Source organism: Leptonychotes weddellii, chromosome 5 (genome assembly GCF_054177405.1).
Source record: "Leptonychotes weddellii isolate Sample4059 chromosome 5, ASM5417740v2, whole genome shotgun sequence".
Classification (NCBI taxonomy): domain Eukaryota; kingdom Metazoa; phylum Chordata; class Mammalia; order Carnivora; family Phocidae; genus Leptonychotes; species Leptonychotes weddellii.
Window position 1 is genome coordinate 112,918,314 of NC_138373.1, and position 18,629 is coordinate 112,936,942.

An 18,629-nucleotide genomic window follows, 5' to 3' on the forward strand; every position below is an offset into this window, starting at 1 on the left:
TCTTTCCTTTTGACAGTCTTGGGCACTAGAAGTTTGTTGTTTTTCCGTGTTTAGAGAGGCTCTTTTCTTTCCCAGACCACAAGGGCCTATGTTTACCTAGGGCTCTGGTTGGTTCTCCCTAGCAGCTCCTACGAAGGTTTCAGTGAGTGCGGCTGGCTGTCAGCATTGGGAGCAATGGGGGCCTTGTCTCCCTGGGCCTCTGTTCGAATGGTCTCATTTATCTGGAGGCGTCAGCATATCAAAGTGTGTCCGTTTATGCTGACAAAGTGCTGACTTGCTTTGTGTTTACTTTTTTTAAGGTTATTTTTAATTTTAATTTTTTTTTTAAAGATTTTATTTATTTGACAGAGACACAGCGAGAGAGGGAACACAAGCAAGGGGGAGTGGGAGAGGGAGAAACACGCTGCCCGTGGAGCAGGAAGCCTGATGCGGGGCTCGATCCCAGGACCCTGGGATCATGACCTGAGCCAAAGGCAGACGCCTAACGACTGAGCCACCCAGGCGCCCCTTTAATTTTTTAATATGTGAAAGTCTTATCTTTCCCTGCTTCACAGTCCTACAGACTTCCGGAGAAGTTTTTGAAAATTTTGTGGAAGTTTTGTGCAGAAAGGAAAACCATCTCCAATCTCAGCAGTCTGGCATAAGCACTGTTAACATTTTGGAATATTTCTTTCTAGTCTTTAGGCACGTTAAAAGATAAAATTCAACTGAGTAAATTTTATAAGATCTTATTGGCTTTAGTCAGTGATTCATGAATTGGGCAGCATCCCATCTGGCAGATAGAAAGGATCTTGGGAGAGCTGTACGAAATGAAAGATTTTCGGGGGGGGTTGCATGCAGGGTGCATGGGACAATGATGAGGAAGTTAAAAAAGCCAAGAGCAGATTGTGGCAAGGTCACCTTCCTTTAGGGGACAGCAGGGATCTGTCAGGCTGATGACCTCACTAGTGTGGACCAGGTGATTCCAAATTGACTGGTTTGAGGTTCCACTCCTGGGGGAGGCTGAAACTGTAAGTTAGGTATTAAATATTAGTTTGGGGACTTGGGCTTAGCACAAGTGACTCCATTTTGGGCTTGTTGTTCAACTAGGCACATAGTTTGTCATACTGGATGTACAGTTTTTCCTCTTATTTTTTTTTTTCTTTTCCCGTGAAAAACTCTTCTGTAGGGTTCATGTTAACAGCTCCTGTAGGGTCCCTCTGAGATTTGAAAGTATTACTTAGCTATTTCCTTAATGCTGGGAATACAGTTTCTAATTTTTAAACTAATTCTCTGTGGTCCTGGCCAGATGACTAATTCTCTCTCTCTTTCCACCGTGGGGGCTTGAACTCATGACCCTGAGATCAAGACCTGAGCTGAGATCAAGAGTTGGATGTTTAACTGACTGAGCCACCCAGGTGCTCCCAGATGATGAATTCTCTAATAAATTGCTAGTTGTATTAGTGCCTCACCTTCCAAAATTTAGGTTGAATACAGTGTTTCAAAACAGCTAAGCCTCCAGAAGCCAGCAGTGTGTAGACCTGCTCTCATCTTGCTTTCACTGTCTCAGTTCATGGTTGGTTTTTTCCTCCTGCTTTCTTGACTTAATGGGCTTTGAATCAGACGGACTCGGTATGAACCTTATTTAGCTTCTGCACCGACTAACTGCACATCCTTGTAAGCCTCCATTTTCCTATTTGCAAAATAGGGATAATAGTGGTACCCAATTATAGGGTTATTAGAAGAATTCAGAGTCAGGTTGTGAAGGGGGTGGCACAGTGTCTGGAGTTTGGTAAGATTCATGGAGGACAGCTGCTGTCTCACCTTCCGGCCTTCCTCAGCCCCTCCCAGGGACTTGGGTTGGCTAATTTTGCTGTCTGGTTTTGGAAGCGTGGCCAGAAAGGAAAGGGAAGCAGAATGGGGGAGGTATATCGAGAAGACCTTTTTTTTTTTTTTTCCTAAGTGCCTGGAAAGTTCGACTGTTTGTTTCAGGGATTGCCAGAACCCTCAAGGCAGTAAGTCTGGGCTGGGATTGGCCTGGGTGAGCGTGGGCGAGCCCCGGCGAGGCCCTTGGGCATTCTTCTTGCAGGGGTCCTCCCTCCCTGGTCTCTTTTTTTTTTTTTTTTTTAAAGATTTTATTTATTTATTTGAGAGAGAGATTGAGAGAGAGCACATGAGAGGGAAGAGGGTCAGAGGGAGAAGCAGACCCCCCGCTGAGCAGGGAGCCCTATGTGAGACTTGATCCCAGGACTCCAGGATCATGACCTGAGCCGAAGGCAGTCGCTTAACCACCTGAGCCACCCAGGCGCCCCCCTGGTCCCTCTTCTGGTCTTTATTTGGGTGAGTTTGGGTGTCACGTAACTCACCCAAGCTGTTGACTGTGGCCAGCTTTGTATCTCTGACACTCTTCCTATGACTTTTGTGTTTCTCACCCCGTCTATGACTAAGCAGGAGGGCAGGAGAGGATTTCTGTAGGAAAAAGTTACCTTTACAGTTTGCTTATGTGAAGCCCTTCAAGGTAATAATTCACCTGCTTTTTATTTGAATTGCCGGAACATCTTTTACTTCAGAGTACTTTCACCTCCTTGGTAGGAGGATGAAAGGTGATTCCTCAGATAAAACCAACACCTGGGGCTGCATTTGTAAAAGAAAGGCTGCCAAGGTGAAGCTGGATGTGAAGGTGTCTTCTGAGAACAGAGGGCAGCAGTGGGGAGTCTTTCTTTGTCCTTCGTCATGTATTGCCTGCCTGCCTGCCATGTGGAAGAATGAGGCCTTCTACACGTGGTACTTCAGTCAAGACTTCTAAGGGCTATGAACAGACTTACTCAAAAGAGCAGCCTTGAGTGGAGTGTAGGGGAGGATACTTCAGGAAAAGGGGTGGAGTGAATGAATGGGAATAAGAGTGATAGAAAACATTTTGAACCCTTGTGGCCCCCTTCAGACTTGCAAGTTTGTCTATTTAAAATCTTTTCTGGTCCGGACGTCTGGCCGGTTATGGTTCCATAACCAATCCAAGGACTGACGATTCTTTCCCTTCCTCTCATGGTACCACCTCTGTACGTCAGATGGCATGAGAGCAAACTTTACAAGTGTGTTTGGACTAGTGCATTAGTAAGGCTGCAATGAGTAAGAATTGAGGATTTAGAAATCCAGGCCTTAAGGAGTTAAATGTGACTTCCTGGACATTGCCCTCAACAAATTGCTGTCATCCACGCTTTTTAACTCTGTGTTGCCTGAAAACATAGAACTGATGTTAACTTAGACTCCCTATACTATAAAAAAAAAAACCCCACAAAACAAAAAAACCTTAGACTCCATATTATAATTGTCAAGGAAGAGCACCAAGTATCTTTCGGATAAACTTGCTTCTGATAATTTTTCTTGGGAGTGTTGGCCCATACACATTTCTAATTTTCTTGAGACACTGTTCTCCGTTCAAATTAGGTGATGACTCCTATTTGCTTGCAGGCCTCTGCCCTTGATTCTCAGATTCCTGCACCCCGGTGGAGCTGGAGCAACCCAGAGCTGGCTCAGCTTCCCAGATGGGCTCCACCTGCCTCTTCCTGGTTGCTGCAGCATTCCCCCATGCTTCCTGTCTGGCTCGCCTCCAAATGAGCCTGCTCATTTCCTTTCTCTGGAACCTCCCTCCCCTTATAGCCAGGGTTCAAAGGTTCCATAACCAGTCCAAGGATGGGGAGGTCGTAGACCTGACCTGCAAACTCTGACCTTTGAAAGAGCCTCCGGGATCCCTGGGCTAACCTGAACTAGGACTGTGGCTCCGGAGCCACGTTTAAAGCTCTTAGCCAGCGGCAGGGGCTGGCTGCTGAGCAGTGAGAGGTTTTAATCTAGAATTTAGGAGGACACTGTGTCACCACTTACCAGTGTGGTGTCTTTCTCACTTCCCTCCTTGCTTCCCAGTCGTCACTTGGATCATTTTTTTCCAGTTAATTTTCCTAATACGTAGTGGTCTAGATAGAATATTAGTAAACTGGGGCGCCTGGCTGGCTCAGTCAGAAGAGCGTGCAACTCTTGATCTTGGGGTCATGAGTTCGAGCCCCACGTTAGGTGTAGAGATTACTTAAATAAACTTAAATATTAGAAAACTCATTGCTGAAGAGGACAGGGACCATAGTCCAGTGTTCTCTTAATAATCAGGGAAGCTGTCTTTGAGGACGCACTTTTCCTCTGGAAACCCAAGAACCCACTGCTTCTCCCATTCTGACCGAAACCTCAGAGAGGTGGGCTGAGGCGGGCAAGCTGACTCACCTGTGGCCACATTCTTTTTCCAATTATCAAAGCTGATTAGCTGGATTGGGATGTGCTTGCCTCTGAGGCCTCTAATAATCTTTCCTTTCTTTGTTACCCAGCTCACCTAGAATTTGAGAAAGTTAAATCAGTTGTGAAAATGTATCACCTTTCAGAAATGAACAGCATCTTAATTGACTCCCTTTGAAAACATGTCGCACTGGGATTTTTTGAAAACATGTCTGAGTGTAATCTGGTATGCCTTGAGGTTGGGCTCTCCGGCGGGGGCACTCTGAGGAGACTGGTCCCCCTCCAAGTTTGTTTTCTGGCTCCAAACAAATGAGTGGCTGTTTGACGATTGGCACGCGACCCGGGTTTGAAAGCACAACCATATAGGGTATTGCGGACTGGTAACCAGGGGCTTTAAAAAGTGAGGTCATGGAAGGCCCAGATGAAACTCTCTTCACGTGGATCACAACTGCAATTAATCTTATTAACACCCTGGGCCCGGGCCTGCTCTCACTGCCCCTCGTGTGTGAGGGTAGTTAAGGGGCATGCTTTGAAGGACTCGCTCCTTTGATGGTGCAGATGGAGAACAGAAGCGTATAAAACTTTGTTTCTGGTGTTACAAAGGCCTTTTGTGTGCCCTTGCAGATGCATTTAGTTTTGAGAAGCAAACAAAAAAAACCTCAGGCAGATTGATAAGCTGTACAAAAGCGGGGATGGATTGCAAATGCAATCTTGTAGATGTGGGCTCTGTGACCAGATAGAATCAATCCGTTGAAAAGGAATGTGCGACATCCGCCTTCCAGCATCGAGCTGGTCCCAGCACTGTGTTACGGAGTGGAAGGTTTAAAAATGCTGTCAGGTTATTGGGAGGCAGGAGTAAACACAGGAAGCAGCTGATTGAAGCGGTGCTGCGGATGCTAGATCTGCATGGATGGGGTAGCCTCAGGGCTCCTGAGATAGGGAAGTGAGGGCTCTTGTGGTTAGGATGGCTTCCTGGGTGGGGTGGGCCTCGAGGAGGAGGATCACAAGGTGAGGGGCAGGGTGGTGCATGCACATGAACTCTTAGGGGAGAGTTAAGTGTGGCTGAGTGGTAGGGGTGAGGCTGGGAGAATTTAAAGGCAGTAGACCGCTCCTGTTGTCCTCTCTCCCAAGTGCATGTAAGAGAGGCCTAGTACAGTGCCCCATCCTTATAAGGTTGTAGCCTGGTTCTATTTTTGAAGTCCATTAAAAAAAAAAAAGTCATCTACAACACCCACCTAGACTCCCTTCTGCTGTTCTCTTTGTTGTTTTAACGAGTAGCCTTGCGACAAAGAGGTGGTTTAAAATTGTCAAGTTCAACAGCTGTGGTTTGGGTCTGCTAATATCCCCAAATGAATACAGGATCCACTCACTAAGTGAATAATTAATAAAAGAAATATCTGTTCTTACATAAGGTACCCATCTGCTCCTAATTAATGAATTTCACACAACATTATTACAGGTCTGTTTTCTTTTAACCTGCGGGTCTTCTCAGATCCTGTAGCATTCTAAAGTGCTTTGGGACTCGCCAGTGGGGTGGAAGAGGGGGAGAAGGAGGTGTAGCACCCTTTCTGTCCATAGAACATCGCGGAGGAGCAGTCTTCCCCGGGGAGGGGGGCTGTGGGGGGCGCTGTGCGCATTGCCCTCCCCCTCTCAGCTGCCCTACCCCTTTGCCGGCTGCTTTTCCTACCCTGACATCGCACCGAGGCCTCTCTCCGTATGAGGAGGGGGAGGGGTCTGTGACAGTCTTTCCCTTCCTTTTTCTTTGCTGTTGGAAGCGGGACAGCAAACATCTTTTATGGCCTGTAGCTCGGAAGATGAACGTGGGCAAGATGAGCCCCTGAACCCTTGCCTGGAGGGAAATAGCGCCCCAGCTCTATATCCCACTATTTATAAAAATCTTCCCATCTGGCAGGGGGAAAAGCCCTGGACTGGCCAGGATGAATCAGCGCACCCTGGCTGTTCCCCAAGATAAGCGTGAGTCGCTAGATGGGGCGCCCAGCCGATGGTCAGCATTGGTGCCAGGAGAACATGGCCGCGAGCAGCACCCTGTACTTCTAAGGTCAAGAACAGCAGCACCGAGCTCCCCAGAAACGAGTGTTCCTGTTCCTTCCTTCAGCAATAGAATGTCGTTTGCTCCACAACGGTTGTCTTTTGACTTGAGCTTATTATTTTACATTGCTCTCTTAGTTTTCGCCTGCCTTGTTCTTCATTTATACCCGTGCACGTTACAGTCTAGATTCATGCTGTCCAGTTGAGCCCCACAAGCCACACGTAACTATTTACATTTAAATTATTTACAATTAAATAAAAACGAAAATTCCGTTTCTCAAGTGCTCGCATGCCTCACGTGGGCTGGTGACTATTCTTTTGGACAGCACGGTTCTGGAACGTTTCCCTCATTGTAGAAAATGCTGTTGGATGGCGCTGATGTATATCAGCAATGCTGATCCTAATTTGAGAACTTTCTGGGCTCCCTCAGCACCCCTACCTACTTTTAGATCTTCGAGGTTGTGGAACCAAAAGTGAAGAACGTCTGACAGGCATCAAATGTACGTGCAAAGCTGTCCCCTGTGGCCCTTCTCACGCCCAGGACATGCTCCCAGCCTGAGAGACCCTGTCTGTGGGCTTAGCTCTGTGTGAGAGCCTTTCCTGTCTTCATCATGGGGTTTCCACTCTGCACACTTACAGGACAGTTTTTTTTTCCTGCTAAAATGTAGTGCAGGAGCATCTAACTTGATTTGTGGAGAGTTTCTTTTGAGCCCCCAAACTGCTTGCTCACTAGCTGCTCGAAATGACTTGCTTAAGTGCAAACCTGCTTTGGTTTGCTGATAGGTCTTTCCCTGAAGGTCGGGAAAAGCTCTCTCCCAGAGAAGATTTTTCTGTTTTGGTGGGGTCCGCAACACTTCGTTTGCTATCTTTGTTGGAACAGAGCCTGGAAGGAGAACACTTAAAGAAGTCATTATCAAGGCTCCGTTCCACTGGAGCTGGCCCTGCCTCCATTCCATCTGCAGCAGGGGCCCCGAGCTCCGGTACTTGGTGTTTTATTCTGTACTCAGGACAGGCATTTTTGTCCTCTGGGTAGAGCCCTGGGTCTCCCAGTCTGTTGGGGACATCATCAGGTGACTGCCTCTTCCCCACCTGGAAGATGCCATTCAAAGTAGGAATTCCTGAGTTTGGAATCTAGCCTGTTGGCCTGGTAAATTTACCCTCTTCCACCGACGCAGGCTCGCCCCACACCTGCCAGGAGCCCCAGCAGCTGCACGTGGGAGCGGTGGGCCCAGCCACAGAGAGGCATTGACACCGTTTTATTGAGTGACCGCTGTCAGGCACTGTGCGCCCATTGTCCCCCACTCAGGGTCTGTGCTAGTTGCGTTTTTTAAAGGGGCCGTAGTTTTATTTTTTTTTAAAGAAAACGCGCAAGGGAGTGGGGCGGGGAGTAGGACAGACTTGACTGGGCTGTGGGCGCGGAAGGCAGAGCGGCGGCCGCCCCAGCTGAATGTGTCCTGGCTTTCAGCGCTTGGCACCGAGCCGGGCGCCAGAGGGCACTCAGAATTGTGGAATAGTGAGTTGTAGTATATTTTCGTGGCAGCTCTGTAAAGTAGTACGGTTGGTTTGCGCATTCTTTTTTTTTTTTTAATTTTTTTTAAAAAGATTTTATTTATTTATTTGAGAGAGAGAATGAGATAGAGCATGAGAAGGGGGAGGGTCAGAGGGAGAAGCAGACTCCCTGCCGAGCAGGGAGCCCGATGTGGGACTCGATCCCGGGACTCCAGGATCATGACCTGAGCCGAAGGCAGTGGCTTAACCAACTGAGCCACCCAGGCGCCCTGGTTTGCGCATTCTACAGAGATGGGAAACAGACTCCGAGAGGTTAAATAGCTTGCCTTTGGTCACACAGCTAGGACGGGCAGAGCTGTGATTGAGACCCAGCGGTGCCCCAGCAGTAGCCACGTGCCCCCCGCCCACAGTGGAGCGGGAGCCGGTCCTCCTGGGCGCTTTATCTTGTCGTCGTCGTTAGATTTTTAACTTAAAATGTTAAGTTGAGATAACATTTCGAGTTACAGAGAAGTTAGCAAGAAGGTTCTCAGACCCTTGGCCCAGAGTTGTACAGGGCGGTCTGGATTTCACCTGAAACGGCCCTGCGGGGGGCGAGCGGCGGGGCGGGGCCCTGTGAGGGGGAGTTCCCGGTGACCCCACCCAGGAAGCAGGCAAACTCCAGAGCAGCCTCCGGGCTTGCTGGGTGCAGACACGGGAGGAGAGGCTAGGGTTTATCATTTTCCGCGGGAGAAAGGAGATTCTGGAGGGTTGGGAGACTGTAAAAGAAGAGTGGCTTATAAATAAAAGGGAGGGCCTGCGGCTGCTCACACAGGCGGCCAGGGGCGCTGCGGGAACACTAAGGCTGCGCTCAGACGGCTGCGCCCCATGCGTTTCCTGTCCTTGCCAGTGCAGGTCAGGGTTAATGTCTGTACTGTTTTCTCAGTTTTATGTGTGTGCGCTTGCCACACAGGTTTTGAAAAACCCCTCCTTATGTTCACCTTTTGCACCCTTGTACCTACTCTCTCCCTTCTGGGTTGCATGTTTTTTCTCCTCCTTAGGCCGTCTTCCCAAAGGCATTGCATTCAGAGGAAGGGCAGGAGGATTCTTCCCTATGGGAGAGGAAAGAGGGGTGTTCTTTTTTAAAGGGGTAAAGATTTGGAAGTTTTCCAGCTCCAGAGACTTCCTCCAGTTCTGATACTAAAAGAAACCAGTGTTCTCCGCTCCGGGGCCTGAGCTTGTGATTTCTGTGCCTTTCCCCCTGCTTCCAGACTCCTCCACCCAGAAGTTGATGAGTTATCATTTCGGAAGCTTTTTTCCCCTTGCGCTTCCTCACTGCTACTCAGCCTGTGCCGGACAGTAAGCGCTGTGATGGTGGAGGTGTGGTTCCTGACGTCCCCGTGCTCCGGCGAGGGCCTGGCGCACAGCAGAAGCTCCGTCAATATTTGCTCGGAGAGCCGCCCTTGGTCTGTGGCCGAGGTGTGCAATCGCTAGGTCAGTAAACTTCACATAAGAGAGGAGATCTTACAAGTTCTCATCACAGGAAAAAAAAATGTAATCATGTGAGTTGGTGACGCCTGTTAACTTGTGGTCATCGTTTTGCAGTATATACATATGTCAAATCCTTTTGCAGTACACTTCAAACAAATACAGTGTTAAATGTCAGTTATATCTGAACTAAAAAAAATCAGGGTCCCAGCCTTTTAGGTGTTCACTGCTTCTCTGGGATCTATTTTCCAGTTGATCCTTTAATCATAGGGTGTTCTACCTTGAAAGGATCTTGGAGGTCCTTGGGGCCACCTCTTTTCTGTTATTGCTCGTTATGGTTTCCTTGGTTTTTAATCTCTGAGAAGGAAGGATAGTGGTTACGCGAGCATGTCTCAGTTATGCCTGTGTGGGTGATCCAGGGTAAGTTTCTCTTTCCAGACCAGCTAGGTCCTTCGATCTTCCCCAAGCTTCTGGGAATGCTGACATGAGGAGGCCTAGGGATGATGGGTGCTTAGCTAAGCATCTGCAATTAAGAACTCACTAGGGGCACCTGGCTGGCTCAGTCAGGATACTACTCTTGATCTCAGGGTTGTGAGTTTGAGCCCCACGCCAGGTATAGAAACTGCTTAAAAATAAATTCTTAAAGAAAAAAAGGAACTCACTAAATTGATTTGACCCTGCCTCTTTGGTCTTAATCACTCTCTTTATCCCTTCTCTTTTTCATTCTTAGGCTTCTCATCTCTTATTCAGGCAGTAAGCCCCTAGGGTGGATGTATGCTACAGTATTTGTGCAGTTAGCTATTTTGTTCATTTTTAAACAGTAATTTATTTTAGATAGAGAGTGGGGTGTGGGAGAGGAGCAGAGGGAGAGGGAGAGAGAGTATCTTATTCACGCTCCACGCTGAGGGAGGTGGGGCTCGATCTCAAGACCCTGAGATTACGACCTGAGCCATAATCAAGAGTCGGACGCTTAACTGAGCCACCCAGGCGCCCCTATTTTATACATTTTTTTTTTAAATTATTTTGTACATGTTTAATGGTGGGCCTTTGGTTGCCTTGATTTCTTAAATGGAACCATCTTGCTCCATAGGCCACACCAGTGAGAGCTGCAGCAGATTTTGCAAAATTGTCCTGTTAGGCTAGGAAGCACCTTCGAGATGATTCACGCTGGTCCCTTTGATTTGATAGGAAGTGAGGGAGTGGACTTGGGTCAGTGAGCTGAGGGCACGGGATCAGTGGGCAACAGATGCTGGGTCAGAGCCCTGGCCTTGCTGGAACTGGGCTTCCTTGTCACAGCGCCCTCGTGCCCTCCCGGGGCCACATCTCACACTTGTGAAGTGGGGACCTCTTACCGCCCACTTCTTAGTATTTGCTTTGGAGAGTCTTTGGACAGTCTGTACTGAAAAATGAACGTCGGAACAAAGCCTCATTATCCTTGTCAGCCGTGGCCTGTGGCCAGCAAATTGTGGATGGGAAAGAGCCGGGCAAGCAGAGAGGTGCAATGTGTGTTCTGATTTTCCTTAGAAATCGTCATTGAAGCTTCTGAAAAGTTATTTTAATGTACAGCTTTTTTTTTTTTTTCCCCTTTCCTAACCGTTGACACCAAAAATAGGATTGCTTTGGGGTTTTATGTTGGCAGACAGAATGCCCCCCAAGAGACTTTGAGGCTCACTCCTCCCGCTGGGGAACGAGGAAGCGGTCTCTGTTTCTCCAGCATTACCAACAGGGACCCGTCCGACTTCACTCCGATGCTGCTGAACTTGGGAAGTTACTGACCTACTTTATAGTCAGCATACCCCTATATTCAGGCTCTGAATTCAAAAAACTTGACAGCTGAATGGATCAAGAGCCATTTTATGTTTTTTTGTTGTTTTTTTTTAGATTTTTTAAAAATTATTTGAGAGAGAGAGCACACATGTGCGCTCAGGCGGGGGGAGGGGCAGAGGGAGAGGGACAAGTGGACTCTGCTCTGAGCGGGAAGCTCGGTCCACAACCCCGAGATCATGACCTGAGCTGAAGTCAAGAGTCAGACACCTGACCGGCTGAGCCCCCCAGGCTGCCCCTAGAGCCCTTTTATGTTCTTTATTAAAGTGTTCCTGCAAGTTCTTTGGTCGCCACCCCATGCGGCTCAGAGCACTGGCTCCCCGTGAGAATATGAGGACCGAGGCCGGCTCGGGCAGCCTCTGGCTGTGAGGATGGCCTGAAAAGAGACACCTTTTCAGACCTTTTATTGTGGGGGATAAATCAGTCCATATTAGTTGCTCTTCCTCTTTTTGACTTGAAGACAGTTAGGACCCTTCATCCTTTGAGCTGCTACTCAGGGTTACCTGTGATCATGTAGCCTTTCTTTAAATCTTCAGACACCCACACGGGAACAGTGGGGACCTGTTTGTGTTAGTGGAAACAACATAGAGGACCCGGTTAAAATGGAGTTTGGTCTGTTAACCTAGTTGGGTTGTCCCCGCACAAGCCACACACCCCCGGAGAGGTCTCAGGAACCGGCGTTACTGAGGGTTGGTAGGCTTTGGGTCCAAGCACCACTGCCACGGAACATCTAAGTTTTTACTGGCAGGTGAGTTTACTTAGAACTTGATCTCCTTTGGAAACTGGAATAACGTCTGCTTGGGTGGGTCGTTGGGAGAATTAAACACAACACAAGGCAGGTGTCTTGGATAGTTGGCTTCCTGGGGTCCCAGCACACTGGGGTTCGGCCGTCTGTAATTGCATAGCGGTTGCATAATGTCATGTGTTGGTTGAGCTCTTTAGACAGTAAACCATCGGCGAATCCTTCAGTGGTAAGAGGGTTCAACTAATACCGTCCTGTCCATGGTGTGGAGAGTCAGAGCTGGGGTGAGATTGGAGGGGTTGGGGACGGTGAGAGTGGGTGGGTAGGGGAAATCTGGCTACTTGTATCTTGACAGGAGGATTTGTTTGGAAGGTAAATCACCCTCTGGTAGTTGTGTATAATTAGGTCATTGATTGCCAGTTGATATTACTAATTAACCATTACTTTTTGCTTTGAATATGGTGAAGCTGTAAAGACCATAAAGTTCATAGAACGTGCTAAAGAGGAGCGTTTGGTATGTGTCCGTAAATACTGTTTAAAATGGAAATGGCCAGTCTTGCAAGTACTCTTAGAGAATGGTGTTTGTGCAGAAGGGAAATTTAGCAAAGACAGCTTTACAAGATAATACTAAGTGAAGTGTGGCTTTTAGCTGCTGACGGGTTAGTTTTATTCGATATAGCCCTCAGGAGGACTTAGTCTGAAGGAATGAAAGCCATGTTTGGTGGGTGACCCTGAGATCTGAAAGTGAGAGGGCGTGTGTGTCAGTGCCTGGGTGTGTATGTCAAGGTGAAGTGCTCCAGAGTTCTTGTGTGGAATGTAAAAAGAATCCTGGCTTATCTGCATTTTTTTCTGTGCTTGTTCACGTGTACCATGGCTTGTTTTTCTTCTAGGATGTGGAGAAAGAGAAGGAGACCCACAATTACCTCAGCAAAGAGGAAATCAAAGAGAAAGTTCATAAATACAACCTAGCAGTCACAGACAAGTTGAAGATGACCTTGGTAAGCACCCATAGTCCTGTTTGCGCTGACACATGTCAAAAGACAAATACAGACTGTTGGTATGACCGTCTGTATGTTTTAAAATCTCTGAATAGCATTTGCAGAAGTTTAATGTTCAAGGTATGCAGGACAATAGAGTATTTCTGCAGCTCTCAAATTGAAGCTATATTTTAAAGTAGCTTTATCACACCATCAGTTAATACTTTAAAGTTTTATTGTAAAAGTTTTTTTGACCCTCCGAAGGATTTTTAGCATTGAGTATTGCCATTGCCATTTGGTACCTCAAATTCTAATAAGGCGTAGATCAGTTTTATCTTGTGCAAATAAGTATGGAAGTGTCAGGAAAAGGATTTCATGCCCATGGTTTAGAAAATAATTGAGCTTGGGGCGCCTGGGTGGCTCAGTCGTTAAACGTCTGCCTTCAGCTCAGGTCATGATCCCAGTGTCCTGGGATCGAGCCCCGTATCGGGCTCCCTGCTCTGCAGGAAGCCTGCTTCTCCCTCTCCCCCTCCCCCTGCTTGTGTTCCCTCTCTCACTCTGTCTCTCTCTGTCAAATAAATAAATAAAATCTTTAAAAAAAAAAAAAAAGAAAAAGAAAATAATTGAGCTAAGATTTCTCTGGGCTGGTTGTCATGAAAGATGGCGAATGTAATAGCCTCCTACACGTTGTTTCAGGCTTCTGCAGTGTGGCAGCAAACACTGAAGCTCAGTGGGGGGTGAGGATGTAGGAGGAAGGCGGCACAGGGCTTAGTGACAACAGAAGGAGAGCCAGCAACAGAGCCAGAGTATTCATGTGCCTCAAACTGGACTGGCGTCTCTGCTCGTCCTCAACATTTGGTGACTTTCCTCAAGGCACCTGCCAGCCCTTAGTACCCGTTTCCAGGGCCCTTGGACTTCTGCCTCTCAGGCTATTGACTGTGAACTGACAGTTCAGTAGAGGACAGGGTGACTGGTTTAGAACAGGCCCTACTGAATTCTGTGGCCTTTGGGGAGGAGCGTTACATATAAGCCCTTATGGTAAAGGATCCCTCCCCAGTGGGACTCCCCCAAAAGGGGGGAAGCGGGACACAGGATCCCAAGATTATTCTTCATTACTCCAACAGTGATAATTGTTTCAAATGCACTTTTCATCAAAGGAGAAATACTTCACTTGTCATGGGTTCTTCTTCCCTCCCCCATGGAGATGAAAACATGCAAGTTTCCATCTTGTTGCATAAAAAGAAATTTGAAGAGTTGTATAATACTTTCCACAAGAATGAACAAGTGAATCCGTATTGTAAATTGATCTTGCGGAAAGGAAGAAAAATAATGGACCAAAAAGGAGGTTTTTTTAATGTTTTAATTTAACTGTCTCATTTCTGTATAACACCTGAGGCTTTGTTTTAATAAAACATTAGAATACATTTTTTTCTAAATATACTGGATGTAAAAAGAAAAAGTGAAGATCAGACCATTATTACTATTTTTGGTAACTAAGAAATAGTAAGTCTACCATCAGTTAAGACAAGTGCTAAACTCAGCAAGTTGTGTGTATTAAATATGTGCAGTTTATTTGTATAAGAAGCATACCTCAATAAAATGGGTAAAAAATAGTATGCAGAAGGAGTTATAAACACCACGTTAAGACAAAAAAGACAAGTGCTTATAATGACCATAGTTCACATTGTAGCTTCAACCGGTTTTGCACTCTTGCTGCTTGAGGCACCCGAGGGGCGTCGTCACGCGCTGTGCGGGGTATGTGCTGTGTCCAGACGTTTCGGTGAAATTGATAATCTAGGACATACCGCGATAGCCGCTAGGAATGAGATGGCTTGTTTGTGTACTGTCCCCTCCAGGCTTGTTTAGGTGTTCCCAAGTCCCCAGAGACCTTCCTTTTCTTTCTTATTTATTTTTTAAGATTTTATTTACCGAGAGAGGTAGAGAGCGCGCACGTGCAAGCATGAGTGGGGGGGAGGGGCAGAGGGGGGGAGAAGCAGATTCTCTGATGAGCAGGGAGCCCGATGCAGGGGCTCGATCCCAGGTCCCCGAGATCATGACCTGAGCCAAAGGCAGACGCGTAACCGACTGAGCCCGCCAGGCGCCCCGCCACCTTCCTTTTCTGTGTAGTAGCTGGTCACCAGCTGCAGATGTTTCCTTTGAGCCGTTGGCCCCGGCATGTCCCCCACTCACGCGTGCGTCTTGGGATTTGGCTGGCCTCTGCTCTGCTGGACCGTAACCGCTCCAGTGGGCCCTGACCTCTCAGATGTCGGCTTCAGAGGCGTCCGTCTCGGACCGCAGTCCCCACAGCACGAGGAGGCTTCTGTCGCCACATCTGCCCTACAGACCCTGGCTCTGGAAGCACGTCGCCGGCATGGTGGTAACCTCCCTCTGAGATCCTTTCCTTAGGGCCGATCTTCAGTGAAGCTCTGTCACAGAGCGGTAAAAGCACAGAACAAGAGAAAGAGGGTCTCGCCTTCTCTAACTGTGTGCTTTTCTTCCTGCTTCAGAATTCAAATGGGATTTACACTGGCTTCATTAAAGTCCAGATGGAGCTCTGCAGGCCCCCCCAGACTTCTGGAAAGCTCGCTCCCAGTAGCAACGGCTGTATGAATACGCTGCACATCAGCAGCACGAACACCGTCGGGGAAGTGATCGAGGCCCTGCTCAAGAAGTTTCTCGTGACCGAGAGCCCTGCCAAGTTTGCACTTTATAAGCGTTGTCATAGGGAAGACCAAGGTATGCTGCCAGGCCTGAGATGAAAATGGTCTCTGCTTTTCTGTCTGTCCTCAGGAGCAGCAGGAACACGGCTGGGTGTGTGTGTCTCAGAGCCCAGGGACAGATTCTGGAAGCTGTGGTGATCCTGGCTTACACCTTTAATTCCTGGCTTTCCTGTTCTTGAGTCAGACAGTTGTGGGTCTGAGGAGCTGCGAGGCACCCACACGTGATGGGCATTTGTGGAGGAGTTTGTGATGTGTGCACGGGGGGATAGCTTTGAATTTTTTTTTTTTAAGCCTTAATTTTAATGTTCTTCAGAACAGAAAAGGATGCCTCTGTGCTTGATGGTTTCATTAGCACATTCCACATTTGATGTGCGTCCACACGTGGGGTGGTTTGGGGGACTCGCGTCCTCGGAGACTTGGAGGACGGGGAGGCACGTGTGTGTTACTGCACGTTTCAGACTTACTGGTGTCTTGTGTTTCCTGAGCTCGCCTCACTAGCTATGACCCTGGTGCATGTGGCCCCCCAGCCCCCCAGAGGCACATACAGTGGGTGGATGGCATTATCCTCTGCGGTCTGCCTGTGTGAACTTAGTACCCACATTCAGCGGGTAGGAAGAGGGTATTAAGTAACTGCGTGAAACTGAATATGGTAGTCAGGTAGTGGAGCAGCAATTGATGACCAGGGGTGGATGACCGTGATTCAGTGAGTCACCAAGTGCTCATTTGAAAATGGTATAGCTGTGTGGGCGGTCAGCTACTTAAACTGTTGGGGGTAGAGCCCACAGCAGCAGCGGAGGAGGATATAGTAACTGGACATGCTAGAAATATCCTTCAGTTGTTTGGGGCTGAAACGCAGCTAGTTGCTGAGCGTGCATACATTTTTTTGAGCCCAAACCATGGGCTGGGCCCTGCAGAATACAAAGAGGGACAGGCCAAGGTTCCTACCCTCAGGAGGCCCTGGGCTCAGCAGCGTGGGGTTTCCATCTCCTACGATGCTTCGGTGCCTGCCCGCTGGGCTGGAGCTGCGCGGGCGGACGGTGATAGCGTCGTGGGCCGGCAGACACATTCATCGCGGCAGGCGGTGCTGGGACCGTGCGTGCGTGCGTGTGCGTGTGTCTGTCTCGCTCACAGGAGACACACACGGCTGTGTCTGCCGCCAGCCGAGCCCGCCTTCGGACTGCTTGGTTTGTTTGTAGCTGCTCACAATCCTAAGTTAATCTATAGACAGATTCGCTCTGATTTTGTGTCCTTTGCATGGTATATTTTTACTGTTTCTTGAAGGGGTTGCAGATGCTTTTGTAAGTGTACTTTCTTGCTTTCTGAAAGGAGGAGCAGAATGAATTACAGGCCCATCCTGGGACTAACTAATGCCCATTTAGATTCATTCTGGAGGATTATTTCCTTTGTAATCGAGGCACAGTGTGTATTTGTGCAGTTAGAACGGAGGTAGCGTAGATTTCATTCCGCCGCAGGCTGTTCACGGTGAGAGGGGCAGGAGGAGGACGGTGACTCGGTGGCTGGGTGAGGGGGGCCGTTGCCTTGATCTGGAGGAGGGGCTGGAAAGCGGGGCGTACGGTCCGGGGGACGACAAAATACTCCAACGGGCTGCCTGTTTGCTTACGCAGTCTACGCCTGTAAGCTCTCAGACCGCGAGCATCCACTCTACCTGCGTTTGGTGGCTGGGCCCAGAACAGACACACTGAGTTTTGTTCTTCGTGAACACGAAATCGGAGAGGTAAGTGATTGTTCATTCTTGCTTTACACTGTAGAGAGCACCTCGCCCTGTTTTACTGCTCGAATCTAGTGACTTTATTCCCGCCAGGGGGTGGGCGGGAGGAGAGAGAACCAGCGCGTGCCCGTCCACCTGTCTGTCTATATCTCTTGGGGGGGAGGGGCGGGGAGCTGGTCTGGAGAACAGGTGTTTTTGAATTGACAGAAATGAACCCAAAGTTAGCCTATGATTGATATGTGTATATATATATCAATATACATATATATTTTTAAGTATTCTCTTGGTTTATAATTTTCAGAGGTGGGAAGAGCCCAAGTAAGAGATCTCCCTCCCACGCAAAGAGCCCTTTTCACTCCTGCCTCCAAATTACCCTAATCCAGCTAAACTATGAAAGTCGATACTCTCCATATGTTTGCTGCTAACATCTCCAGGCTCTTTCGTTTAAAGAGAAATAAAAGGAAATGCAATCAAAAAATGAAATGTCAGGAAAAAAAAAATGCAGTTTCTTTACCACGAAAGATCTATAACTTTCTAGAATCTTTTTTTTCCTCTTGGCAAAGTGATTTAGAAATTATGTTTGTATATGCATCATTTGCCATTTTCTCTCCAGGGAGGATTGAATTTAGGCCAGTTCAGTTGAAGGAAAAACGCACTTTGTACTGTCCTTCTAGATCAAACGCCAGCTTTAAAACGACACGAGTAAATCTTGCAAGCCCGGGGTCTCTGTCTTCTGCCCAGACAGGAAATGGCATGAATTGTCTGTGTAAAACATTGTGTGATGCAGTGAGAATAGTTTCAGGTTAAAAGTTAGGAAACTAGTACTCCGCTTCCTGCTGGTCCTCTTGTTAGCTTAGGAGCATGACCTTGGGTAAATCTTCCAGTCTTTTCAGCCCTCAGTTTTGAATTCTGTAAAGTGGGACTAAAGACTTTATTAAAAGGTGATTTTGAGTCACAAATTAAAAATATACATAAACATGCCTTGTAAATTGTTTATCTGTAAGTTGGAGCTTGATTTGGGGAGTTTTAGGAAGACAGGGCTGTTTTAATTAACGGAACATTCTGATGTAGAAAGTTTTTTTCTCCTACTCCATGTTTCTTATTTTCCTTAATAACCAGGGCAGAGTTCTCCAGAAAGCCTTCTACCATTGTGCCTACTTGGTGGTTTTATTCCATCTTTTCTACTTGTATTAGGTTATCTCTGGTCTTTTCCCTCCCCACACCCTGGGACTTCCCTGTCAGAAATTGTTCCTGGGACACCTGGGCGGCTCAGTCCGTTGAGTGTCCGACTCTTGATTTCAGCTCAGATCACGGTTTCTGGGTTGTGAGATTGAGCCCGGTGGGCATAGGGCTTCAATGCT

At 47.7% G+C, this 18,629-nt stretch overlaps 1 protein-coding gene across 2 annotated transcripts in view; it reads left to right on the forward strand.

Moving 5' to 3' along the window:
• Positions 1–18,629, forward strand: part of RASSF3 (Ras association domain family member 3) — a 67,165-nt gene that overhangs the window by 44,567 nt on the left and 3,969 nt on the right. For both annotated transcript variants that reach the window (XM_081822002.1, XM_081822003.1), the window contains exons 2-4: positions 12,733–12,840; positions 15,327–15,555; positions 17,165–17,274. In XM_081822002.1, coding sequence (XP_081678128.1) covers positions 12,733–12,840; positions 15,327–15,555; positions 17,165–17,274 — 447 coding nt within the window. The remainder of the gene's footprint in view (positions 1–12,732; positions 12,841–15,326; positions 15,556–17,164; positions 17,275–18,629) is intronic.